Source organism: Desmodus rotundus, unplaced genomic scaffold (assembly GCF_022682495.2).
Source record: "Desmodus rotundus isolate HL8 unplaced genomic scaffold, HLdesRot8A.1 manual_scaffold_168, whole genome shotgun sequence".
Taxonomy (NCBI): domain Eukaryota; kingdom Metazoa; phylum Chordata; class Mammalia; order Chiroptera; family Phyllostomidae; genus Desmodus; species Desmodus rotundus.
Genome location: NW_026527223.1, coordinates 77,155 through 103,799, shown reverse-complemented (window position 1 = coordinate 103,799; position 26,645 = coordinate 77,155). Strand labels below are relative to the sequence as shown.

At 45.3% G+C, this 26,645-nt stretch overlaps 1 protein-coding gene across 3 annotated transcripts; it reads right to left on the bottom strand.

Annotated features, from left to right (window-relative positions):
- Positions 1 to 562: 562 nt before the first annotated feature.
- Positions 563 to 25,895, bottom strand: GART (phosphoribosylglycinamide formyltransferase, phosphoribosylglycinamide synthetase, phosphoribosylaminoimidazole synthetase). Of its 3 annotated transcripts, XM_053917734.2 has the most exons (23): positions 25,780 to 25,863; positions 24,320 to 24,566; positions 23,404 to 23,584; positions 20,675 to 20,770; positions 20,041 to 20,215; positions 17,244 to 17,355; positions 16,444 to 16,512; positions 15,860 to 15,985; positions 15,455 to 15,542; positions 14,926 to 15,011; positions 13,959 to 14,127; positions 11,789 to 12,020; positions 10,125 to 10,219; positions 9,649 to 9,758; positions 8,755 to 8,953; positions 8,004 to 8,255; positions 7,616 to 7,768; positions 5,015 to 5,221; positions 3,812 to 3,949; positions 3,349 to 3,479; positions 2,941 to 3,082; positions 1,861 to 1,976; positions 563 to 1,765 (listed from the first exon to the last, which is right to left on the bottom strand). In XM_053917734.2, the coding sequence occupies exons 3-23, from the start codon at positions 23,546 to 23,548 to the stop codon at positions 1,574 to 1,576; spliced, it is 3,033 nt and encodes a 1,010-aa protein (XP_053773709.1). In that variant the 5' UTR covers positions 23,549 to 23,584; positions 24,320 to 24,566; positions 25,780 to 25,863; the 3' UTR covers positions 563 to 1,573. The 3 variants fall into 3 exon arrangements, with proteins under 3 accessions (XP_053773709.1, XP_053773708.1, XP_053773710.1); XM_053917733.2 differs by lacking the exon at positions 24,320 to 24,566 and having other exon boundaries at positions 25,780 to 25,895; XM_053917735.2 differs by lacking the exons at positions 24,320 to 24,566; positions 25,780 to 25,863 and adding an exon at positions 25,681 to 25,767.
- Between the last annotated feature and the right edge of the window lie 750 nt (positions 25,896 to 26,645).

The window sequence follows — 26,645 nt, the reverse complement described above, 5'->3', positions numbered from 1 at the left end:
AAGAAAAAGAGTAATGAGGGACTAGCAGTACATTGTTAAGTTCAGTATTAAGTAAATACTGCTACGCTGTACGTGAGTTTAGAAGTTTGTATAGCAGTGAGCAATAAAAAAAGTTGAGAGGGAGTACTTAGATATGCAGTCTCTCTTAGAAGTGAGTAACATTCCTTGAGACCATTTGAGCTGCCACATGAACCCTCTCTCTCTGATTGCCATCTGTGACCAGCAGGGCCCATTAACCTTGGGCACCCTGCTGCTTGCCCCCCCCCCCCCCCGCCCCGTCACTCTGCTTGAACACTGTGTGGTCGAGGGGTGATCTCATCTCCTACTCACAGCTATGAAAATGTCCACGTTCAATACTGCACCAAAATAGTGACATATTTTCACTCCCTTTTAACATTTTTATTTTTGACTTTTATAGACGGGGAGGGCGGAAGAGAGGGAGAATCACTGATGAGAGAACACGATTGGCTGTCTCCTGAAGGCACTCAGACCAGGTATCGGACCTGCAATCCAGGCATGTGCCCGGACAGAGAACTGAACCAGCGACTTTTTGGCCTGTGGGGTGATGCCCAACCCACTGAGCCACACTGGCTGGGGTTTTCAGCCTTTTTGCGTCGTGACTTCTTCATAGCTTCAGTGACCTTTTCTCTTTTGAGCATCACTGTACACGCACTCAGCATGTCCAAATAACACTCAGCCCACTGCAAACGAGGCCGCGGGAAGCCTGTTAAGCGATCCGTTGCCTGTCAGCACTATGCCTGCTGTTTTCAAGCGTGCTTTGGCTCCTGACAACCAGATGTTCAGATGCGTTATGGTTCCTCCTACCCCAAGACATGGAACCAGCTCTCTCACATGGAGTTCAGGGTGCTTTAATGGCAGTTAGTATCAAAGGAAGGGCTAGAAGTTGTTTCTGAAGTCGTAAGTTTACACTGATTAGTCTCGCTTATATCTGGTACTAGCCTCTACTTTTAAAGTGTGTGATTTTATCAACCAACATTTTTCTTTAGATATTTTAACTTTCTATATACTTCACAGGACAGTGGTTAGCGCATATATATAAAAAATAGGTGCTAAATAATGTTGAGTAAACTTTCCAGAACCAAACTGTTTTTACAGCAAAAGGACCTCTGTGAGATGATGCACCCGAATCTCCCGTTTACTTGGTGGCAGCTGCTGACCAGTCAATCTGAGGAAACACAGTGTGGTCGGCCAACTGTCCCGCTGGGGGAGACCTACTGGGACCAGAGGTGACACTGGTCAGAAAAAGAGGGTGAGAGAGACGGAGAGTTTTGGTATCCTGTTTGGCTAAAAGAGAAAGGCATTCTGAATGGCGAGCGTAATTCTGAGCAAGAAGGTAGGACGCAGGAAAAGCCTAAGAGACCACTGGTGCCAACACGTGCACACGTGGGGTGTGCCGCACTGGCCCTGCTTGCAGTCATCTCTGTTCATTAAAAAACGGCCAGAGAGGCCAGGCTGAGGTTCTCTTTGCTTTTGGCAGTTTTCCTCCTGGGCTGAGCACGTGGTAGAAAGCCACCGTGCAAGCTGCCAGGCTTCCCTCCTGAGTCGGGTGGCTTCAATCCTCCTGGACATAATAGAGCTTGCCATCCTCTCCAAGCTGGACAGTCCCACTGGCCACCAGCTGCAGGGCTGCGGGAAAGATCCTGTGTTCTGCTAACTTCACTCTTTCAGACAGACTGGCAACAGTGTCACCCCGCTTCACTGGAACAGCTTCCTGCAAGATGATCTGTCCAGCATCCACCTCTTCCTGAAAAAGGAAGCCAAGTTTTGAACATGACTTTCTAGGCCGCACAACTTACATCTAAACAGCAGGAACTCTGCGGTAGAAAGAGACATACTCACAGCTACAAAGTGCACGGTGCACCCTGTTACTGTGACGCCAGCGCCCAGGGCTTGCTCATGGGCATTTGAACCCCGAAAAGAAGGGAGCAAGGATGGGTGGATGTTGAGCATTTTCCCTGCAAAGTAAAAGCACGGTGGTCAGAACTGAAACAGCCTCTGCGTTCAGGTAAAGGAACACATGCAGCCCTGTCCAGAAACATGAGCCAGAGGAGCAGGGTTCCTCCGGGGCAGCCGTTTTGTTAGAAAACAGGTCAAGGCAAACACCGGGTCTCCCCCAGGGAGGCCCTGGGGTGGCAGTTCCTGCCTTGGACAGCTCAAGACACATCGAGACACAAGAACAGGTCTCCGCAGGGGCTGGAATTGGACAGGGACGGGGATGTCCAACGTGCATCCTAAGGCTCTCAAAGAAAATTCAGCTTGTGGCCGGCGCATACTATTACAAAGTCCTTGCATAGTGTCTGTGTGCTTGACCTTTAACCAAGCAGCACGTCCACTAGCCAGATGCTGGCTCAATTAGTTCTGTGCCTTATGCCACCGGAGGCACTGCCTGTTTTATCTTATACCACAAGCACTCCAACTGCAGTCTCTTCAGGAAACAAAAGCTCTCTGGGGAGAAAAAACGTCTATTGCCCAAATGTATGCACAAAAAACCCAATAGGATGCAGTCAAAATTTTCTGGTAAGAGGCTAGACCAACAGGGACTGTGTTTCTGGGAGCAACGTCTTCGCTGGCATCTCCTGGGAATGGTCTGCACTTCCTAAGGAGAGGAAGGGCCACAGGGAGTCAGTCGCTCTTGCTGCTAACACATAAAAAAGTCTCTTGCGGATGTTTACCAGAAGATGAAATGCTATCTTTGTAGGAAAGGGAAACAAACGCAGGCCAAAGAAAACTGAGGGAAAGCAGGATGATCAATCATGGGCGGGCATCTTGGGGCTGAGGCAAAGGAAACTGCGTTATGACCCAGGCCATAAAATGAATGTCACCGTAAAGACATAATTCACTGGGGCTGTTTGGCCAGTTAGCCACCCACAGTCCATTTTCACTTGGCTTCTCAACGTGGTGTCAAACATTTTTGCTTACCATTCCATTTTCTGACAAAGGGGCCAGATAAAATTCTCATGAATCCTGCAAGGCAGACTAAGTCTGTGGAGAACTCTTCAAGCACTTGGTCAACTGCAGTGTCAAATTCTTCACGACTTTTATATAACTTATGATTAATTACCTGGAATAGAAAGAGAAGCATGATCTTTTTCAATGAATTACCAGAAAATGATTTAAAAGTTGACCTTCATGTAGACTGCACGTCACGTCCTCCTGCACACCCGATGTCAGGAGTTAGGGAGCAGACAGGATGAAGTGGAAAGGCAGGCCGGGCACCCACCCCCAATCCAGAACTCCTCAGGATGGGTGCCCCCGGCCCCAGGGCCTGTGGGGGCAGGGCAAGAGTCTCAGTGCAGCCGCAGGCAAGACCCGCTCTACGCCACTTACTCTGGTGGGAATGCCTGCTCTCGCGGCTCTGTCTAGGCCGGCCACGGCGGCCTTGTTGGAGACGACGACCACGATGCGGGCGGCACTGCCTGGCTCCTGGGTGCTGTCTATGAGAGCCTGGAGGTTCGATCCTGCGGAAGAGGGAAACACAAGGAAGCTCACACTCCTTAAAGAAACAGAGGTGCCATTTAAAAATCGTAAGTTTTCAATCACAGCTTCTATTAAGTATTATTTTGTAGGAGGTTCAGGTTTACAGTGTAGTGTTAGACAATCACAGACTTTGCAAATGATCCTTGGTGGTAAGTTGGGCCCCCACCTGGCCCCATGCAGAGTTAGCACAGCTTTACTGACTCCGCTTGCTGTTTCTGCAGGGTTTGTGTGTGTGTGTGTGGGGGGGCAAGGTGGGGGAAGGGGGGGAAGAGCATTTCTACAGCGTTGCAGTAAAGAGGAAGCTGCATCTCACCTGTTCCAGAAATTAAGACAGCCACTCTCGCCCTTTTTGGTTGGACAGAGAAGGCACTGTTCGCTGCGCCGTTCTTCAACACCGGTCCGTCTACACGCATGGCTTCCATCAGGTGCCTGACCCTCACCCGGGGACGGCCTTCATTTCATACACACCCAGTAAAAAGCAAGGAACAAGTGTGAATGAACCGTGATGGCAGAAAGGAAAGTACTTTATGAAACTTTAGAATATTATATTTTATTCTGAAACTGAGATATGCAAGGACTAAAACAGTAGGTTTGTATTACTTAACACTACTCATTCATCAAATCTTCCTTGAGGTGAACATATTACCTACTCAACTAAAAGCCACAGCACACGAGTGCGTCCGCGCCTACTGTGGGTACCCCATCACCTGCCATGGGCCTGCCTCCATCCCCCAATCTCCCATCTGTCAAGGTGGCGTGAGCTCCTGCCTCAAGGGTAGGCATGCGACCCAAGCAAGGCCAATCAAATATTTGATACAGGATGTTGTGAAAGAGGGGGCCTGGCTCCTTATTGCAACAGGAGCCGAGGGATGTGGGCTCAAGACATTTTTCCGGTGTTTGGAGAGTGTGCCTGAAAATGTAACCGACACAAGGAATGAAAGGCAGGCCCAGCAAAATCAACAAGCCCTGACATCCCTGTTAGCTAATTCTGAGTGGGTTTTCTGCCACTTGGCCAATTTCTAGTACCTTTCAGCATAGTCCCTGAGCAATTACCTCACAGTACTGGTCAGGGTGCTTACTCACTACTTCTTGATCTGAGCTGAACCACAACACAAAGCCTGAGATAAGACTTTAGGGGAGTGACCCAGGGAACCACATCAAGGATCTGGAAGCATGGGACAGGAGAGCTGACACATGAGTGTGCTATTCAACGGTCACCACCATGGGCACCTGGGGCTCCATTTCCCTGGGACCCTCCAAGGAGCCGTGCAGACTGTGCCCCACAACTGCTCCTGTCTGCAGTCCCCGCAGTGGGCATTTACTCCCAAGCTTTCACCCCTGGTCTAGGCTCATCCCAGGGTGTGGTGAGAAGCTGCATGCATCCACAGTGTGGCTGCCGGCCCGCTGCGGCTGTGCCACAGCAATGGCTGGATGAAAGGTGCACAGCCAGTGTGTGTGGCAGCACCGTTACAGTAGGGGTGATGTACGGAAGAGCAATCAAGTGAGCAGCCATTACCTTCAGGGCAGGCCACCACCCTGCCAATCACCCAGGCTTCCTCCTGGAGCTGCTGAACGTCCCTCAGAACCTGAGCTGCCAGGTCCGCAGGCACCACGAGGGCAGCGCCAACCCCACAGTTAAACGTCCTGGCCATCTCTTCCTCAGAGAGGCGTCCTTGCTGCTGCAACCACGAGAAGACCGTGGGGATCCTCCAGGCGTGGGCATCTGCAAACGGGCAGAGATGTCCGACTCACCTGCCGTCTCATACTGAGTGGAAGGTGTGCACGCACACAACCAGCACTGCTGCTTCAACAGAGCAAGACCACGGACAGCCCCGCAAACACGGGCACCTTAGACACCGAGGACACTTCTGTTGCACACTTGGCCAGTATTCACAAGTGAGTGAGGTTTTGTGCTGCATGAACGATCTAGATTCTCAGAAATCCCCTAGTGGATGACGTGAGCTGACAGCTGAATTCCAGTAAACGCTGGCATACTACCTTTTGTGAATGGTTAGTTGGGTCTTAGCAATGACCAAGATGCACTGTAAGTGCGATGCAAAACTAGGTGACTTATATGCAGATTGAAAGGAAATGCACACACTGTTAAAGAAGACTCATGTTACAGAAAAGGTTTAAAGTCAAATACCCTATCCCTCTACATTTATTTCTAAAAGATTTCACTTATTTATTTAAAGAAATTTAGGCTTACATCTGTCTTAAGAATATATACTCTAGTATCGTGAATACACCAAGAATTTCTTCAGAACCTATAATTATGTGATTCGATTTACAAAAACTATATTGAATTAAATGATTTCATTATGATGCTCCTAAGAAAAGGAAGCCACTGTGAACTTAGCTTTTTATTACACAACGAGGCTGACTATCCAGCCCCCTCAGTGGTGTACCTGCAGGGTAAGTAGTTTTTTAATGCTCTAGAGTTGATACAGTTTCTAGGAGGTACCACGACTCTTCTCCCTACCAGATTTAGTTCCACTTCTGCTAGGTTGGAAATGTCCATTCTTAAAATTGAGCTCAGCCCTGGCTGGTGTGGCTCAGTGGGTTGAGCGCTGGCCTGCAAACCAAAGGGTCGCCAGTTGGATTCCCAGTCAGGGCACATGCCTGGGTTGTGGGCCCAGTCACCAGTGGGGGGCACACAAGAGGCAACCACACATTGATGTTTCTCTCCCTCCTTTCACCTCTCTAAAATAAATAAATAAAATCTTTAAAACAAAACAAAAATTGAGCTCAACAGACTTAGCTATTGTAATATTCACTCTTCTGTCAACAGTCAAAAGTCAACATCAACCTAAAACCAAACAGTGGTGTGTCCACAAAAGATGGAATCCTCTTAATCAAAAATGCCATCGGGACAGGTAGGTATCGATGACACAGTAAATGGTGGGATAAGGAGCAGATCACCCAACTATGACATTTTTGCAAGTATTCACAGAGATGGACAGGCTCAGAGCCTGGTTTCTACAAGCGATCGAGTAAGTCGTGAGTAACCCACATTGTAACTTTAATACCGAGAGTTCCTTACATCTGTTGTCAAAGTGCAGTTCCTGGAAGAAACCTTAGAGGCAGGTACAAGGGACCAAGGTTCCTTTTTACCAGGATACAGACATTGTGTAACTCAGGACACAGTGACTTTTGGGATATGGCTCTATCGACTCAGAATATCCTGACGTGGCAAGCCCTATAGAGGAATTTATATTAATTTCCTTCAAACAACCAGTTTCCCGAGCAGCCCACTCCAGGCACTGCCTCTGTGCCTCTGCCACCCATTATACCCCCAATAATCTGTGTGTGCGGGGGGTGCGCACCCTCACCAAGCTGCCTTTTGACCTCACTCTGAAATACACTGGCTGGTTTCTGGTCCTCGCTGTGCTGCCCGACACTGCTGACCAGTGTCATGTTCAAATCCATGCTGGGGCTACTTGTACATGTACACGGCTTCCTCTGCTTCTGACTGTTCTTTTTCAGTACTTCTGCCTCTGCCCAGGTGGGAAGGACACCGAGGAACAACCTTTTGGTCCCCTCTACTCTCTTGGCGTTAGCTGTACCGATCTGCCTGTGAGCACCTAACTTACTACTTTTAATCTCACCGTCTGCTCAGACTCCCTGCGATACACACACTGGAGACTTAAGCACTGGACTCCACTTCCTGCCACAGATCTGCGCTTCCTCCTGTGTGAGGGATGTTGCCATCTACTCACCTGCTTAACTAGAAACCCGGGACTTCTTTTTCCTTCTAAGCACAAAACAATTCTCAGATCTGCCCCCCTTCTCACACCTTGGTTTGGCTCTTCTCCATCTCCCACCATGGACTATTTAGGAGCCACCTTTGCCCTTTCCGGCACATTCCTGGTTCCAACTTGATAGACTTGAGATCCCCACCCCCTTGGAGGAGCTTACAGCACCTCACCTTATGTAAGTCCAGTATATCAGAGCATTTTGTGCCGTACAGACATGGCTAATAGGGCAGAAAAAGGTAGAAAGGGGCCCCCCCCCCCGCTCTTTCCCCAGGAAACCCCAATGATGAGAATTTTCCTGGTACGACCGCATGTGCACTGACTTCCCACGGAGTCTCCCCCCGGCATTTCGGCGAGCTTACCTAAATCGACCCCGAATTTCTGAGGGAGGACTCTGGGGATGTTTTCCAGCAGTCCTCCACCCGTGATGTGGGCAAAGGCATTGACGCGTCCTGAACGTAAGACAGGTAACAGTGACTGGCTGTAGATTTTGGTTGGAGTTAGAAGTAAGTCCCCTGTACATTGGAGAGATAAGACAAAACCTTAGCCTATGAATATAAAACTAAAGCGTGTAAAAACAACAAAACTGATGTTCAGAGAATGAATGTGACCCCGTATAGCTGCTCCACAATAATGTCCAACAAGATCACAGGGTCATGTTATTTATTCCACTCTAATGAGAGACTAACCCCACCAGGTGGTGGCTGAGACACTTCCAAGCAGGAGAGACGAAAATGAAAGTGAGTTTACCTAAGGTCTGGCTGCCACAGCCGTCAGGTGCTGGGGAGGAGTACTGAAGGGAAGACTTCGCTACGATTTTCCTCACGAGGCTAAATCCATTGCTGTGAAGACCGGATGACGCCACCCCAATAACCACATCCCCTTCTGCGATCCTTTCCAGGCAGGGGAGCTGCTGGTCCCGCTCCATGGCGCCGACGGCAAAACCGGCCAGGTCATATTCTCCAGGAGGGTACATGTCTGGCATTTCTGCTGTCTCACCCCCTGGCAGGACATCAAATGAGAACAAAGAAATCGTGATATCTGTACACTTACCTAGGAGGTGTACAATTAACACCAGCTACAATGAACCACTCCATTAGTCAGGTGAGTTTCACGAGGTAGAAGTGACACACATATTTAAGCAGTATTTCCATAAACCTTGGGCACGTTTTATTTTGTGTCCTTCTGTGGGAAAATAAATTGCAGATTTAGAGCACCAAGACCCTGCCTGCCTCTGCTGCAGGGCCATGAGGAGGAGCTGACCCTGCCCGGTGCGTGTGTGAGGCCACTGAGAAAGACAGGGCTGGGAATGGGGCCAGAGCCTGGGCAACACCCCCAAGGAGGGGTTTCAGGACACCAGGGTCTGAGTTTTCTTCAGGTAGTGTGATCTGTGTTTTATGGGCCTCCTCTTGCGATCTACAGCCTCTCTCATTAGCTGTGCCGCCCACACTTACACACAGGGCTACAGCACAGAGACACACATTATGGCGGGCGGCCATACCGAGGAGCGCACACCCAGCTTGCACACACGCTTTGGCGATTCCAGCCACAACAGCTTCCGCGGTGCCGAGGTCGAGTTTCCCACAGGAAAAGTAATCGAGGAAGAAGAGGGGCTCTGCTCCTTGTGCCAGAATGTCATTTACACACATAGCAACCAAGTCTTGGCCAATGGTATCATGTTTATTGCACTGCTGGGCAATCTAGAGAACAATAGAAACATCCACATGAGGTTAGGCTCCAGATTATACCTTGTCAGTTTAGCAGTGGAGGCTAACAAATATTATCAACTTTCGGCTAGCTGCTCTGAACACCTAAAGACAAAAGAACACTAACTCTGATAAGCTACTCAGTCCCAATGCAGCCCCTTTTATCCCCTAAAACAATCCTGCCATCCAGATATACCGTATTTTGCTGAGTATAATGCACACTTTTCCCCAAAAAACTTTTGAGGGAAAAATAGGAATGCACATTATACATGGATAGTACAAATTTCATGTTTATATAAATGTTTTTGATTCTTTTCCTTATGCTTATGTGTTAAAAGTGTAACTCTAGAAAGCAGGAACAATATCCATATTCAAAACAATACCCTGGAATACGATAATCGGTTTTGTTTCTAAATATAAATAAAAAACTGAATTAAAAAATTAAAATTAAAAATTTTCCCCCGAAAGCTTGGGCCAAAATCGTGGGTACGCATTATACATGGCAAAATATGGTAGCTCAACAATACCGTGTTGTTAGAAACATGTAGATATTTAAGTCATATTATTCGGTTATTTGGTATGGTTTTCTTTAGTGCTTGTATGTCAAAAAGGGAAAATACACACTTGACACACAGTAAATCCCCTCTGTCTTCCACAAGAGGCCTTTGTTCACAAAGATGTCTGGTTACCTTCAGTTTTGTTCCAACGCCATCTGTTCCACAGGCCAGCAGAGGATCTTTGAAACCGGCTGCTCGCAAATCACAAAGACCAGCAAAACCGCCAAGATCAACATCACAGCCTGTGGGAGAGGAAATTAATTACTTGACCCATTTCTACAGAGCAGGTAAACACGAACATGCAGAACCCTCCTTCCCGATGCCTTTCCTGAGAATGGAAGAGAGGACCACACACTTAAAGCACTGCTCGAGAAAGTAATTAAATATTAAAGGGGCAGATGTATCTTTTTGAGTTTAACATCATAAATAAGAAATGCTTTTCTCAACAGAGACAAGAAAGCAAAAGACCGTGTGTCTGCAGGGCTTACCGGGTAAGACTTATAGAGCCTGGCAGTAATTTGGAACGCTTGCTGTGAACTACAAAGCCCAAATCAATCTGCAATGTTCGTCCAAGTTAACGAACCAGCAAGGGACAGGATTTGACTTACCTGGTCTGGAGGTGGCTTTGGCTAAAGGTTTAATTTTCTTGACCAGCATATTTCCAGCTGCAATATCTACCCCAGACTCCTTGTAAGTCAGGCCCCTAAAGAATTAAAAAAACAGAACTAAACCTAGGACATCACCTAAATATCAAAGAAAACTATTTTAATCTTAAAATGTTATTTAAAGCAGAAGACATCCTTAGTGACTTTCATAGCCCTGAATGTGCTGGGCCCCCTCCACAGACTTTGAAGGCCCTGGAAATGGACATGTTTAAATGGACAAGTTGATGGGGCTGTGTCATCACTATGGAGGGTGACCTCTCTAACCTAATTCTTCCGTAAGTGCTTCTCACAGGTAGCTAAGTATACTGACATTTCCCCATAACCTTTCTGTTCAATTTTGGAATGGGAAGGAGTGTTGAAACTAAGTCAAAAAGGTAAAAATTAGGATTCTAGGAACTCTACCCAAAAATCCCTAAGTAATGAAACTGAGCTTACTGCAATAATAGAGGACTGCAAGTTTCCTTATAGCTGAAGACAGTTAAGAAACAAGGTAAAAAAAACAATGAAGAAAGAAGAACAAAGTCACATGTGTGGGGCCTCATCTCCCACACATGGCAAACACGGTGGGCAGCACACTTAGAGTTCAAGTGGGTGAGCAGCACTGTGCGTGTGGCAGTTGTGCCTCACACAGACGGGAACTCTGGCCTCGTGGGATGCAGTGGCATAGGAAGAAGCCTGTTAAGTTTTATTAAAAACAGGGTACTAGGGTACAAATATACTTGGTTCTAACTGTTTAAAAGAACTTCACCTTTAGTTTAAATAACTCAGACTATTAAGATTGTGGTCCCTTGAAATAGATCATTTCAATGGAATCTGGCCATTTTAAAATAAAAAATAAAATTTTAGCATTTTCTTATTTCTTAAAAAAAAAGCCAATATTTAAACTTTGAAAACTTGCTATTGGTAGAAGTATAGCTTGAATTAAGTTGCTAAACATTTCCTATTTTGTCCTAAAACTTATTCATTTCTCATAGATGAACTCAACAAAGAAAGTAACTGATATATAGCTAAGAAAGCAAAACACTCACACTTGCAATGAAAAGTTTATTGATTTCTACAAAGGAAAAGTTCTACGATTTGTACGTTTCTACGTTGATTTGTCAACGAACAAATCAACAGGGGTGAAAAACACATTTCAGTGCCTGGAATAAACACAGTGTCAGAGAACATGGCCAAGTGTACAGAATCATCAAATCAAGTTGCGAAAGTGGATGACCAATATTTCCATCTTGAACTTTCTGACAAAACCAGGAGTTGCAAGTTAATAGTAGTATTTAAATATACGATAACTCAAGGAATAAAAATCCCTTCCCCCATTTTACTGATAACACACAACTGATTGCATACATTTAAAGTGACAATGTGAAACAAATAATGTCACGGTGACTTTACTAAGCTTTTCTAATGGAAGGAGCTGCTGTGAAGTTTTTTCCATTTCATTTAAATACTGTTCCAAATCGCTTTGAGTCAAACTAAGTGCAAATTGAAATCGGAGCAGCCCCACAGGGCGGCTACAGACTGACTTGGTGCAGGGTCGCGGGACTGCCCGAGTGGCCAAGTAAGCCAGTTGTGAAGCTGCGCTGTCATCACCGTGGGGAGGCATTTACCTGGGCTGCTGGAGGAACGCTATGGCTCCGTGGCCTACGTCCTTCCTGTAAACAGCGCCCTCGAACTTGATCGCAGCCAGTCCTTTCCTGGCTTCTTCAAGGGCCCAGACGAGATTTTCCCGGATGGCTGTCACTGCAAGGACTCTCCCTCCATTGGTCACCACCTTGCCATCTTTTAGGGCTGTGCCTGCGTGGAACACCACCAGCCCCAAAGCCTGGGCCTCAGCAAACCCTGCAAGATGGCACACTGGACTTAGTATCCGCGATTACAATATTCTGCACTGGTGAACTGGTTGGTAATTTCCTGAAGTTTGTTTTTTTAAAAAAACAGAATCTTTATTTCACTTTAATGAACTGTCACAAGAGTCCCATCAGGGAGGCATGAAGGCAATGTAACAGTAATAGACACTATCTCCTAAGGACGGTCTGTTCTGCTCTAGGGTGACAATGAAACTCCCCAAACCCTGTGCTATCGTAAATTTCACATAGGAACTATTGTTTCAATGAGGGAAAAAAGCTAAGCCCTGAAAAGTTCGAGATTTAAAAGTAGAAACTTGTTTTTACCCAAATTAAAAACTTAAAAAAACAAAAAAAAGGGTATGAAACCTAAATATCAATGAATAATCCTGGATTTGAGCCTGTCGGTTACTTAGGAGTAAAGGAGTTTCTTTTATCACAAAGTAATGGTACTTTCTTCTTTCTTTTTCAAATGACCGACAGAATCATTGCTGTGCACGACGTATTCCTAATCTTTTCCCAACACAGTTGTAAAATTTTAAAACAAATTTGATTTAAATTAGGGTTTAGATGCAGTCCAATAACCCCGGCTTAATTTTCTTTTGAATTATTTCAAAAGCTCTCATATGTAATTTTACACTTAAAATATTATTAGGCTGTATTTTCTTAATTCTAAAATGATGAACACAGACAGTTTATACAAAGACATCTCTTAATTTTTAGAAAGAAAATTATTCTTAACCCCCCCCATTTGTCCTTTACTGTCCCCGTTTCTCTTTTAGCGTCGTACTTGGTAGTCTGCTAACCCAGGCCTTCCCTAGGTGTTTTGTAATACAGGAGCATTTGGTCATAGTTCCCCAAATTCCTGCTGGTATGATAATACCCAATGTTGCTGCATCAGAAATGAACATTATACTTGCCACCTTAATCTTAGGGAAACTTCCCCAATACAAAGGATCTTGATTCTATCCCTTCTCTTTTTAGGTTCATTTAAAAAAAGCAATCGCTTCCTAACTGCCCAGCTACCACACGTGGGATTCACAGAGCAATGAGCTTCTCGTCAGGGTGAGACAGGAAGTGCATTGTTTGAATCCAACACACACAGAGGCTCCCGGGAGGTCCAGCCTGCTAGGGTCACAGAGGCCTGCCTTTGGGCTGTTGCACTGGAACTTATTTGGCATTTTAAAGCACTATTCTATTTAACACCATCTAACTAGTTGCCTCACTTTCTGTAACGGGAAGTGGAAGACAAGGCCACACTTTTGAAAGTGTTTGTATTCTGCTGCCTAGGCGACCTGGGGTGCACTGCAGACTGGAGGGTCCATTTGAGATCATATATCTGAAATGTATCTCACTGATGCAGTTCACACTAATGTTTTCCCAACTCTCACACAGTTCCAGTGTCTTCCTGGCTCTCAGCCAGGCCCACGTCAGTCTTTCTTGTCCAAAAATAGAAATGGACGGCAGTTTTTTTTTTTTTTTTTTAAAATACTCATCTGAAGACATGCTTATTGATTTTAGAGACAGAGGAAGGGAGGGAGAGAGAAAATGAGAGGACCATTGATGTGAGAGAGCAACATCGATCAGTGCTTCTTGTATGGACCCCAACTAGGGGACCAAACCCGTAATCTAGGCATGTCCCCTGACTGGGAATCGAACCAGCGACCCTTCGGTTTATGGGATGATGCTCCAACCCACTGAGCCACACTGGCCAGGGCTGGATGGCAGTTCTTTGATTACAGCAATTTTGGATATCTGAACGCTCATATCCAACAAGCAAGATAATTATGTGCAGAACCCCTGAAAGATTTTTGATGGCCTCGCACCCTTAGAAAGAGCAGAGCAGCATGGGAGGGAGGCCTCCTGTGGCACTGGAAATCAACCTTTTGTTGATTTGTCACATTGAAATCAACCTTTTGTTTCCAGCATTCACCTGTTATCTCTGCGCCCTTGGCGTAGTCTCCTGGGTAACCCTGACTTGCCATGACAACAGTGATAGCTGCACGGTCTTCAAGCCAGACAGGCAGAGAGGCGCAGAGCAGGCCGTCCAGGGTAGACTGAATCACTTCATACAGATCGCTTTTCAGAAGTGGGAGGATTACCTGGAAAGACATAATCAGCACAGCAATTGAGAAGAATTTTAGATCTTAGACATTTTATTCACTGGGATACCAGCGAAACCTGCATATACAGTGGACCCAGGAACAACGTGGGAGCTGGGGTCCTAACCCCTGCAGTCAAAAATAGCAAGTAACTTACAACTCCCCCAAAACTTAAAACTATAGTCGTCCCTTGCCATCTGCAGGATATTGGTCCAGTGGGCTGCACATTCCAAAATCTGTAGATGCTGAAGTCCCTTATGTGAAACAGCGAAGCTCAACGTAACCAGTCAGTCTTCTGCATCCCCGGATTCCCTACCACGGACTGAAAACACTGTTTTCAATCTGAAGTTGGTTGAATCTACAGATTCAAAATCCAGGAATAGGGAGGGCTGATGGTATATTTATTTTTAAAAATCTGCATGTAAGTGGACCCACACAGTTCAAACCCATGTTGCTCTGGGTAAACTGTGTTTCTCAAAAGTAATTATTTCAAGGCTCATAAATCCTGAGATTAAAACAACATACATCTTGCCCTGGCTGGTACAGCTCAGTGGATTGAGCATATGCTGTGAACCAAAGGGTTGCCAGTTTGATACCCAGTTAGGGCGCACGTCTGGGTTTCAGGCCAGATCCTTGGTATGGGGCGTGCAAGGCGCAACCACATATTGATGTTTCTCTCCCTCTCTTTCTCCCTCCCTTCCCCTCTCTCTAAAAATAAATAAATAAAATTTCAAAAAACACCACCACCACATATCTTCTACAAAGCAATACTTTGTATTTTCTTAAATTATTACTCACTTGGCACTCTGGATCACCGAAACGGCAATTAAACTCCAGAACCTTTGGGCCATCCTTGGTCAGCATTATGCCAGCATAGAGGACACCTTCATTAAAAAGGAAAAAAGATATATACTGAAGATGCTGTATTTTTATAAAAGATTTCATTTATTTATTTTCAGAGAGAGGGGAAGGCAGGGAGAAAGAGAGGGAGAGAAACATCAATCAGTCGGCTGCCTCTCGCATGCCCCCAACCAGGGACCTGGCCCGAAACCCAGGCGTGTGCCCTGACGGGGAACTGGACCTTCGACCTTTCCATTTGCAGGCCAGTGCTCAATCTACTGAGCCACACCAGCCAGGGCGTGATGACATTGTATTGTGACTGAAAATGAGGACACAGACTTCTAACATGCATGAAGGTACGGAACAACCATAACAAATGGTACTGCAGTGGTCAACTAACAGACGGTGAAAAAGAGAAAACAGGGAAGTCTGTCAAAGCAGTAAAGTCGCTCTGTGCACAGGGCCCCCAGCACGTCACCGTGCTCACCTGTGTACGGCACACCCTCCTGCTGCATGCCATCCACTGTCCTCTGAAGAATGGCATTTTTAATTTTTAGCAACAAATCCTTAGAAACCTGGGAACAAACAGAAATATGTGAATGTAATTGGTATTCTCAAAAATCATCTTGTAAGCGGTACCACAAGGGACAATGAAAAGGGGCGAGGAAAACTACCATTTATTTACTACTTGAGATGGGGCGACCACTTTAAATTCATAAACTTTTAAAATCCTTGTGCTGCCCCTTTATCAAGTAGGTATTTAGGTTTATTCTTATAAAATAGGAAAGATGACCTCGGAGGGTTAAAAATGACCATAAACAGAATAGCACCCAAGTTCTCTGAGAAGACCCAGCAGTTCCTACTGGACTCCACGCGAGCCCCTGGGACGCACCTGAGGCACTGGACAATAGGCGCCCATCCCCCCCGTGTTGGGGCCTCGGTCTCCTTCCAGCAGTCGCTTATGGTCCTGAGCTGGGGGCATGGCCGCCACAGTCCTCCCGTCAGTGAAGCACAGACACTGCACAGAGAATAGAACGGTCCGCTTACCTTGGGTACCAGAAAGTACGGAGATTAATTAATACGGGGAACATGTACCCTAATTCTTCTTAGGGGAGAAGTTTTCTTTTTTTTTAAAGTAAAACGAGTTAAAACATAAAAAACCCTAAGCTATCTACATCAATAATCAGGCTAGGCAAAAAATCAAAATACCTTCCAAGTAAAATATTCCAACCTTTTCCCCCTTTAAATAATGTTTCATACAAGTCCGAGTCCCTTACTGAGACACTGGAAATGATTAAAAGAGGATGCAGTTTTCTTTCATTTGCACCCCAAATACTAAACGTATATACATCCTGTTGTAACTGCTGGGTTTGCGCTTTCAGCTGAAACCACCAGAGCGGATCACGTGTCTCTGGTGTGGCAGTCAGGTAACAGCTCCGTGCACTTCACAAACATTTAGGAGTTGAACACACTTACAGACACCTCTTCTCCTTCAAGAAGTTCTTCAATGACAACAGTTTCTCCAGCTGCTCCAAAAGTTTTATCCTTATTATAGATTAAAAAATAAAAAATGAAAATTGTAAGCTTTTCACATATACGTAATTGGCTGTCATTTTCTACCATTTGTATTATGAACCAATACACTAGTACTGCAACTTCCCTTTCCCTTTCTGAGAGCCTCAAAGAAACAGGTGAACGTTTCCTATTTTTAAAGTGGCAATGATGCAGAACTAGCACAGGCACGGATGAAAGGTAGTGCAGAAAGACATGTTTTCTCCATCACCACTTAGTTCTTACTTCTGATGATAATACGTTTGCCTACAACAATTACACTGCAGAACGTCTGTGCAACTAGATTTCTGCAGGAGGGGAAACCCACAGCAACCAAGATGAACCATAAAGGAAAAGCCAAGTACATTAATTCCGTGCATCAAAAGATGTGGGATGCGACGACGGGCGCAGACTTCGGTCCTCATGCACGACTGAGAAGTTATTTGTGCGCTCTACAGCCTGGGGATCTCCTACCTTTCAGGAGCAGACACCACAAGACGCTAGAACTTACTTCCAAAGAACAGTCACCGTTTAGCCATCAGTGTGGTCCATCCTAACTCTTGTACGGGAATGCATGACAATACAAAGTACTACGAAAAGTAACTTACCTGTGTGTTTGTGGGATACGTTTTCCTTATCTTGATGAACACTTTGTGAACTTAAGAGCTGAAAGTTATAAACATTATCCAGTGTGACTAGAAAACTACATTTTTCCAGAGACTGACCTGCATGATCTGCCGGACCGCTCCGCAGGCGTCTTCTCTGCTCGAAGCGACAGTCACCCCTTTCCCAGCTGCGAGGCCGCTGGCCTTTACCACCAAGGCCGGGAAGTCTGCACTGTGAAGAGAATCATCTTCAATAGCCAACTGACCCGTGCAGCCTGGAAAGTCAAGATGCTTTGGGGTTTTGTAAGGATGCGCCGTAGCAGTGAGAGAAGAGCAGAGAGAAGAAAACTGCCGGGGACGACAGCACCGTTCTGATGTGCTTCCCACCGGGATGCCCCACGCACTCTCGTGATCACACAGCACGAGACACACTGGGTTTCTCTTCTTTCAATTACGAGATCTCACTGGCAACATCTTTGGAAGACTAAAGCAGTTGGATGACGGCTATGGAATCATCTTTAAGATACAAAGTAGTGAATCATACTGTGGGAGGGACGGGTTTGTAATCTCCGCCAGAGCGAGGTTCTGCCTGCCTGAGGCCACTGCTGTGTGAGACCCTGGGGGAAGCCACCATCACCACGTCTGACAAGGAGGCAAAACCTTCCGATGAGGACTTGGGGGATAAGAAGGAAGAATCCATTAAACTCAAAGTCACTGGAGAAGCTAGCAGTGAGATGCCCTTTGAAGTGAAAATGACGACCCATCTCAAGAGACTCAAGGAATCCTACTGTCAAAGATAGGGCTTTTCAGTGAATTCCCTCGGGTTCCCCTTGAAGGTCAGAGAACTGCTGATAATCACACTCCAGGAGAACTGGGAATGGAGGAAGAAGACATGATTGAAGTTTATCAGGAACAGGGAGGGGTCATTTGATAGTTTAGATACTTTTTATTCTTTTCTTGCAACCCCCTTTTATTTTTAGAAATAGCTCTTTTGTCATGTGGTGTTTAAAACTAAATTGAAAACTGACCCCTCCCTCTCTTTATAACCTTTGGTGACTCAAGTGCCAGTGCCCATCCATTTCGGCTTGTTTTCATTGCACTGACTTTGGCGACCACAGCTCAGCCCCTTCCCATCGCCCGCTCTTTCTACTAAGAAAGGACAGGTGTGCACTGGGTGGCCACCTTTCCCATGACTGCGTTTCCAGGGTTGTGACCAATGAGGCTGACGGATGCAAGGTTCACGATGACTTTTCCAGTGGCCCTGAAGTTCTAGCATGTGACTGCTTCCCTCCTGGACTACAACTTCCAGAGGGAGATGGAAGACTTTCAGAACCTCAACTGTGGAAAAATGACCTTTCCTTAACTGGAAGCCACTTCCAAATCTGAAGATCTGGACAAAAGAGGAAGACCAGGGTGGAGTTGGGATGACAGATGAGTGTAAAGGCTCACTCCAAAGAGGGTGCTGCTGATGAGGAAGCATTCTCAGAGTAAAGGAAAATCTTGTCCAAAGACCCCAGAAAAGTTCTACTTTTCACTAGCAGTTACTAAAGTTATTCATCAGAAGTGCGTACAATAGAACACTGCTCTTTTTGATTTTATTTGAACTTTTTGGCCTGGCATATGGGTTTTAAATGGACGTTGTTTGTACCAGCTTCACTAAAATAAACAAAATATTTGTAAAAATCATACTGATGTTCTATTTTATTTTTAATTGTATAGAAAGAAAAAGAAAATGGCTAAAACAAGATTTTCTGGAGCAATACTGGAAATTATTGTTTATGCAGAGTACAAACAAGATCTTTTCAGCTAAAAATGTGGCTGTGTAGGAACAACAGAGACGCGGACACACAGACCATTGCTCCAAGTGCACACGACTTGCTGGTAACTTTTGCTGTTGAGTAAGATGGGAGATCTGCGAGGACAGTATGTGAATAACAGAGTCCTTGCTGACCCAAGGTATCTGGCTACTAGGAGATACTATTCTGTGTTTAAGAAACTCTGTAGGACTTAGAATGAATAAAGAATGAAACTGCTCTGGCTGGTGTGGCTCGGTGGGTTGGGCGTTGTCCTGCAGACCGAAAGGTCACCGAATCGATTCCCAGTCAGGGCACGTGCCTGGGCTGTGGGCCAGGTCCCTGGTTATAGGCATGCAAGAGGCAACCGATGGATGTTTCTCTTCCCTCCTTTCTTTCTCCCTCCTTTCCCCTCTCTCGAAAAGTAAATAAAATCTAAAAAAAAGAGTGAAACTGACTCAACTAAATGGAAAACATACCAGGTCACAGGGAAAGGGGCCAACAAAAAAAGGGCAAAGTCATGTGCCTGTCAACATTCACAGACAAGGATGTCTAATTTCAAGACTGAGAGTCGAGCAGTAGTGGCAGAGGCCGCTAAGTGACGTTTCCTCACTCTGATTAATTATTTGTTAAAAAAAAATCAATATCCTTTATTTTTGTAAGTTGCCACCATGCACAAGTACGTCAATTGGCTGTAAAAAGAGTGCATGAGTGCAAAACCAATGTATCCTCTTCCCTAGAAACTATTCAGTAACAAATATTTAAAAAACCCATCTTGCCCTGATGGTAGGTCAGCTGGTTAGAGCATCATCGTGATGCTCCAAGGTGGTGCGTTCAATCCCCAGTCATTGGTAAGAATCAACCAATAATGCATCAGTAAGTGGAACAACAGATCGATGTCTCTCCAACCCCACCCTCACCACCTAAAAATCCGCAAGGCCACAAGATTGTACCACATATGCACAGAATCCCACTTTATTTTGATGTTGGAAGAAAGACAGCGAATGTAGAGTGAGTTTTCTTGCCCCACAATTACTTTATAGTAAACTGGTGACATAAAAGTGACCAGTATATTTAACTACCGTAACAAAACAGCTGCCCTTCACAGTCAGTCTCCTGCCTACCTCATGATGAAGCTGCAGGCCTCTTCGGGATCGGTGAAAGCTCTCCACCGGGCAGTTGGGATTCCGTGCCTGTCCATAAACTCTTTGGCAAACCTTTTGCTGGACTCTAACTGAGCTGCTTCTGCTGTGGGGCCAAAGCAGCGCACTCCTGCGGACGTCAGGTTCCTGACGATTCCTGCGGAGGGAAACAAGCAGCCTCAGGTGAGCCACGGCCCCTGTGGTGCCCTTCCGGCCGGGAGAATTGGGACCAGACCACATCTGTACTGAGATAAAGCAGATGGCAGCTGTTAAGATTTTCACGTTGTCTGCAGGATGCAGTAACAAAGACGCTACTAACACGTGATGCAAATCAGCAGAAGTTGTTCGTTATATTCAAATGTATAGATCGCTAAATAGACACCACAATAAAATCATATAAAATGTTTCCATGGCTATAAATATGATTTCTTTTTCATCACATTTTTGATGCCTGAGGAGAAATAAATCTAAAATACATACATCTCAAGAGGGTGAAAGGACTTTTTCCTATGTAATATGACATTAGACATCTTCATCTCTAAAATGAATTGGATTAGATGACCCACCCCCCAAGCTCCTTTCACCCTGGACATACAATGGACAGAAATGTACTTACCGGCAGCCAGGGGTGCCTCCGGTCCAACAACGACAAATTCAATATTCTCATCTTTGCAGAACTCGGCCAGGGCACTGTGGTCGCTGAGGGAGATGGCTGTGAACAGAAAAGAGAAACAAATATACCTCACTTCCAAAAACATTCTTTTTTTAAAAATTAAATATTTTTGAGTTGTATTGTTGTTCAAGTACAGTTTTCTGCCTTTCGCCCCCACCCTTCCCCACCACCCCAGGCATCCCCACCTCCCTCCCCTATTTCCATCCCCTTGTTTTTGTCCATGTGTCCTTTATGGTTGTTCCTATAAACCCTTCACCCTTTTCCCCAAAAACATTCTCTGTTAACTCAGTATCACACTGAAAATGGGTGCTATACTTTCTTATGCCCATGAACTTGGTTTCTTTTTCTTGGTACTGATGAGTTTCATGGGGATAGTCAGAGCAGAGAGCATTAGGCTAACCAACAAGGCTCAGCTCTCTGCTATCGCTGAGCCAGTTGGATGAAAATACAAGGAAGCTTCCCAAACAGCTGTAAAGCACCTTCTCGCCTGTGGGGCTCGCGTCATGAGCACTGACTATATAGTAAACAAACGGTACCAACACAATACACTCCGAAGCTGGTCTTCTAATGCCGTTCACTCAGGACTGACTGAGAACCACTGTGTGCTAGAGACTGCTCTAGTCCTGGGTTAAGACGTTAACGCATACAGGGTCTTTACACTTAGGATGCTGTTAGTCCACTGTGGGAATGTTGGGTAATAAATATGGAAAAAATGACCAATTGTGAACAAGTTAGTCAACTTTGGTATGAGGTAAACAGGGAGGATATTTCTCGTTGAGTCTGGAAGGGTGTCCTCATGAAGAGGTGTTCAAGCTAAGAATTAAATGACGTTAGGACATCTTGCTCTCTTTATAAGCCAGGGAAGCTTCCTCGAGGGAGTTCTAGGCAGTAGGATCAACCACATACTAAGCGTGGGTTCTTCTCCAGGTGCTCTCCTGCTTCCCTTTATCTGGATCACCACTCCTCACTCAGGGAGTCTCCAGTTCCTCTGCACAGCACGACACCTGGACGTGCAGGGATAAGGGTGGAGGGCCACGCACTCTGGGCTAGTAGCTGCAAACCGAAGTGGGCCGAGCAGAGCCACTGCCTCTGCACAGCAGATGGTGGCAAGAGGAAGAGGACGTATCTAACCTGTCTCTACAAGTGGCAGCAGCCCCACGACAATCCCAGGAGATTTTCATGGGCTGGCCTGCATGACATCAATTGCTTCTAAATGGAATGACAGTTCTTCAATAAGCGGCTATAATATCTCACCCCTAACTAAGAAGATCCTAGGGGAGCAGATATTATTTTTCACGTTATTTTCTTAAAAAGTTTTTTTTTTTACACTTGTTAATTTTTAGGGGGAGAGAGAGAGGGGAGGAGGGAGGAAGGAACATCAGTTTATTGTTCCACTCATTTATGCATTCATTGGTTGATTCTTATCAGTGCCCTGACCGGGGACCAAACCTGCAACCTTGGTGTATCAGGACAACATTCAAACCAACTAAGCTCCCCAGCCAGGGCGTCATCTTATTTTCTTTTTCTTTGTTGCCCTGTATATGCAATTATCTTCCCAGTTTGCAGCTTGCTGGGTCATGTTCTTCTCCCCATACAGACCATGCCACATGGGGTACGTGGCAGGGTGCACGTTGCAAAAAAAGGACAGGTTGAGTTCCTTGCCCGCATGCAGCTTACATTCAAGAGCTTATGTTCTAGGGAGGAAACGAAGATAGAAGACACACAACAGAGAAGTTAAAATAGATACGATAGTTCAAAATTGAAAAAAAGTAAAATGGTATGGACATGCTTTACTTAGTGGAAACTTTAGGAAACACTTCTCTGAGAGGTGGCAGGGAAGCTGAGAGACCTGAACAATGAGCAGCCAGTCATGCTGGGGTGGGAACAAATGCCAAGTCCCAGGCAGCTCTGTTCGGGAGGCTGGCAGGACTGACTGCATGGACAGAGCAGCAGAAAGGAAACAAAGGATACAAAAGATCAGACTGGAAAGGCAGGCAGAGGCCAGGTCACAAAGGGCTTTGTAAGGAACATTAAGGAGTGTGAATTTTATTCGAAGTAGTATGGGAAGCCACTGAAGAGTTTAACATAACATATGAACAGGTCTTTTTTTTTTTTTTAACCACTTGAAGAGATAAAGCTTGAGACCTATTGTGGAGTTAGAATGGCCAACACTGACATTTAAAAGAAATGTTCAACTTTTCATGTCCAAAAATATACATTAAAAATGCTTTTAGCCCTGGCCGGGTAGCTTAGTTGGTTAGAGCATCGTCTTGATACACCAAGGTTGTGGGTTCGATCCCCAGTCAGAGAACATACAAGAATCAACCAATGAATGCATAAATGAGTGGAACAAACTGATGTTTCTCCCTCTCTCTGCTGCCCCCCTAAAATCAGTAAGTTTAAAAAAAAAATTGCCTTTAACCTATATTAGGCCCTCGTGACTTTTAAAATGGATGTGTTTTATAAGGTTCAAAATAATTTAAGCTAAGGAAATGCTACACTTTGAACAACAGTATACCTTAAATTTATAATACATGGAAAGTATTCAAATCACGACATAAGTTTTATGGTTATGAAGAGTAATAGTCATTGACCTTATGAACAACAGATGTAGTTGCGAGTTTATTATTTATCATTATTAACTATCGCTCCCCACTTGAAAACATGATTACCAGCATTTGAAATCTTTTTGGAGCAGGCAGTTCCTGCATTTCCTGGCGCAACCAACACCTGTTTGACATGATTAGACTGTGCCAGTTTCCAGGCCAGCGTGTGCTCTCTCCCTCCACTGCCAATCACAAGTACTCGGGCTGCCATGTTGCCTGCAAACAGGAATCCAAAGGAAAATGGAAACTGCAAAAAGAAAACCACAGGTGATAGTTCAGAACGCACATACTTCCGAAATCACAAGCTCTAAATATCATGGATGCGACTGACTCACTAGTACAAAATTACGATTTGTCTTGAACAACAATAAAATAATTAAAAAAAATTACAATTCATAATTTGAGAAATATGACTGTATTCCTAAGGGATAGGGAGGATTTTTAATATGGGGCAGACTGGAATAGAGAGCTAAGTGAAGGAGTGAAATGACGACTTAACTTCTTGATTAAAAAAAAATCTCCTACGAATAATAACCCTTCTTTGGGCTTCACTTTTACAAGATATAATAATCACCAAGCCTCAGTTAAACATGAAACCTGATGTTTTAAAACTAGACCACAATTTAAAATAAATGTTTTGAAACCTTGAAGTCTCAGAGATTTTGAGGGCCATAGTCTGTCGCAACTACTGAACTCTGCCACTGTAGCATGAAAGCAGCCAGCAACGAGACCCAAGTAAATGAACGTAACTACGTCCAGTAAAAACTTACAATAGGCCATGGGCTGCAGGTGACAGATCGCTTACCTCTGCTTCTAAGCAACAGAAAGCAATCAGAGATTTGTAAAGAGTACGCATGGCTGTGTGTCAATTATTTTATTTATGGACATTGCAATTTGAATTTTATAATTTTCACGTGTTGCAAAAATGTCATGCTTCCTTTAATTTTTTCCAACCGCTTAATGATGTAAAAGCTATTCTTACTTGATGGGCTGTACAAAAACAGGTGGTAGGAAGGACTGGCACAAAGGCCACAGTTTGCTGACCCCTGATTTAAGAAGTTAGTACAGTAGGTTAGGAAATTGGGAGAGAAGCATGAAATCCAATTTGAACACGTCTCATGGCGTTCTGGCATTTGGCGCCGAGCAGGATGGGCGCAACAGCGACCTCTGAACTGATGTGAGCAGTGTGACCTTGGTAAGTTCTGTCTGTGATCCAACTTCTTCACATCCTAAAAGATGGAAGAAAACTTGCCTTACAGTAAGGCTATCCAAGGATGAACTAAATAACGTATATAAACAATCAGCACAACTTCTGACATTCAGCAATAGTAAACGCCACCTTGTTATATTTTATTATGTACTTTATCAAAATTGATACTTTAGGGATAGAAAAAAGTTCTAACAGAAAAAAAAGCCAACACCCCCCAAAATAATTTGTTACATTAATTTAGCAATTTCCACTAATTCTGTAGAAGGCAAACCGGTAACAGGAAAAAGAAAACTGGAGTCTGTAACTTCTTGCGAGATGCTGGGATTACACATTTAAATAAAAATCTAAGAGATGTTATAAAAAACTAACACTTTTCGAGCACTCACTGGGTGCTGGATGATACATTCCAAATGCTTATCATGAATTATCCCACTTAAACTGCACAATTCTATGAGGTAGTTCTGTCACCACGCCCTCCCTGCAGATAAACTGAGGTATTGGGTTAAGGAGCTCGCTGCAAGTCAGAGTTAGAGGTGGTGGAGCAGCTGTTAACAATTGAGATGGTGATCACTGAAAATCTGAGGAAGACAAATTACCAAATGATCATCTCAGAGAGGTAAAAGCTATTTTAGTATAATGGAAATCACAGATTTGCCATATGTGTTGAAATTTTTGAAATAAACAGAGCTTTAAATTTAGTTGCCATTAGAAGGGAGGCGACGCCTCGGCCTGAAGAATCCACACCGAGAACGCTCAGGGGGCCTGACTCCGGGGCCTGGGTTTGGGTCGAGACTCTGTCCCTTTGGGACGACACCTGCAGGGCCTCAGTCATCTAAATGAGTAAATACCGAGATAAGAGAGCGACATAAAGCCTGGATTTCAATGGACTTGGTGAGTAATATACAGCACAAACAAATGCAAAAGTGTGCACTCATCTGCTAGAGACAATAGGTGCATAATAAAAAAAAATAGGCAATCTACACTTATGACCTAAAATAGCATAAACATACAAAAGGCCTAGAATCTTAGAAAGCAGAGAAAAGTGATAGATCCAATGTAAACGTCAGTTAAAAGGGAAAAGCACGTGGTCTACCCCTTCCCACGACATTTAAAAATAAGATGGAAATTCCTACTGCCAAAACGCGTCCCTATGGATTCATTCAATTCCTAATAGGAAATCCCCACACCAAGCACAGAGGTACTTTTCTTCGTAGCGGTGAGAGGTTACGCACCGAGAGATGGACGCAGCCTGGCGGCACTCACGCTGCAGCCCGCGCACCGCGCCGGAAGTGGGCCGAATGGGATCCCTGGCGCGCCCGCATGGGCCCGCCCACCCACTGCCTCGCTTCCCCATTGGTCAGCGGGCACTGTGGTCCCTGCAGCGAATTAATCGAGTGTGATTCCCTCCCGCTCTCGGGCGCGGCCTCTGCTCGTTATCCCGGCAGAGCTGTCCAGTTCCTGCGCGTTTACGATTTAACACTTTGGCGTCAGGTGCTACCCGACGTCTCTTTTCCTTCCCGAGATCCTCAGCTCCGAGGAGAGGGGCACCCTAGACACAGGTCCGCATGTAGCTAATAGTGTGTTGCTAACGAGTCAGAATAGCGCAGCGACAGGAGAATTCGCCTGGCTCCTGACCAGAATTCACCAGGCTTTGAACGGAGGTCGCTCAAGACTTCCTGCTTATTGCTTAAAAAAAAATAAACCCGATTGTAGGATATCATGGGAGAGGTGGGGAAAAATCGTATTCTTCGTGTTGATTCACTCTGGGGGCGGGCGCTAATGAATGCTTTTCCGGATACAGTTTCCTGCTGAAACAACTTGGGACTGTTGCCCTTCTTGCTCCCTTTCCTCATGTCATTTATCTCGGGCGTTTAGTTGTTGAAGCCTCTTAAGCTTTCCCCACACACCGGTGGGGACTGACAAGCTGACAAAAGTCGCCTCGAGAGACTTCTCCTGTAATGGCGCCTGCGTCAGTCACTAACATGGCGGACTGAGTCGTGCGCGGCGCAAACGTCAGCAGCTTTCCCCGAGCCGCTCAGAAACAGCGAAGGAGAGCAGGCCCGTGCTCACTGATTGGTCCAACGGCGGAGCGTGCAGA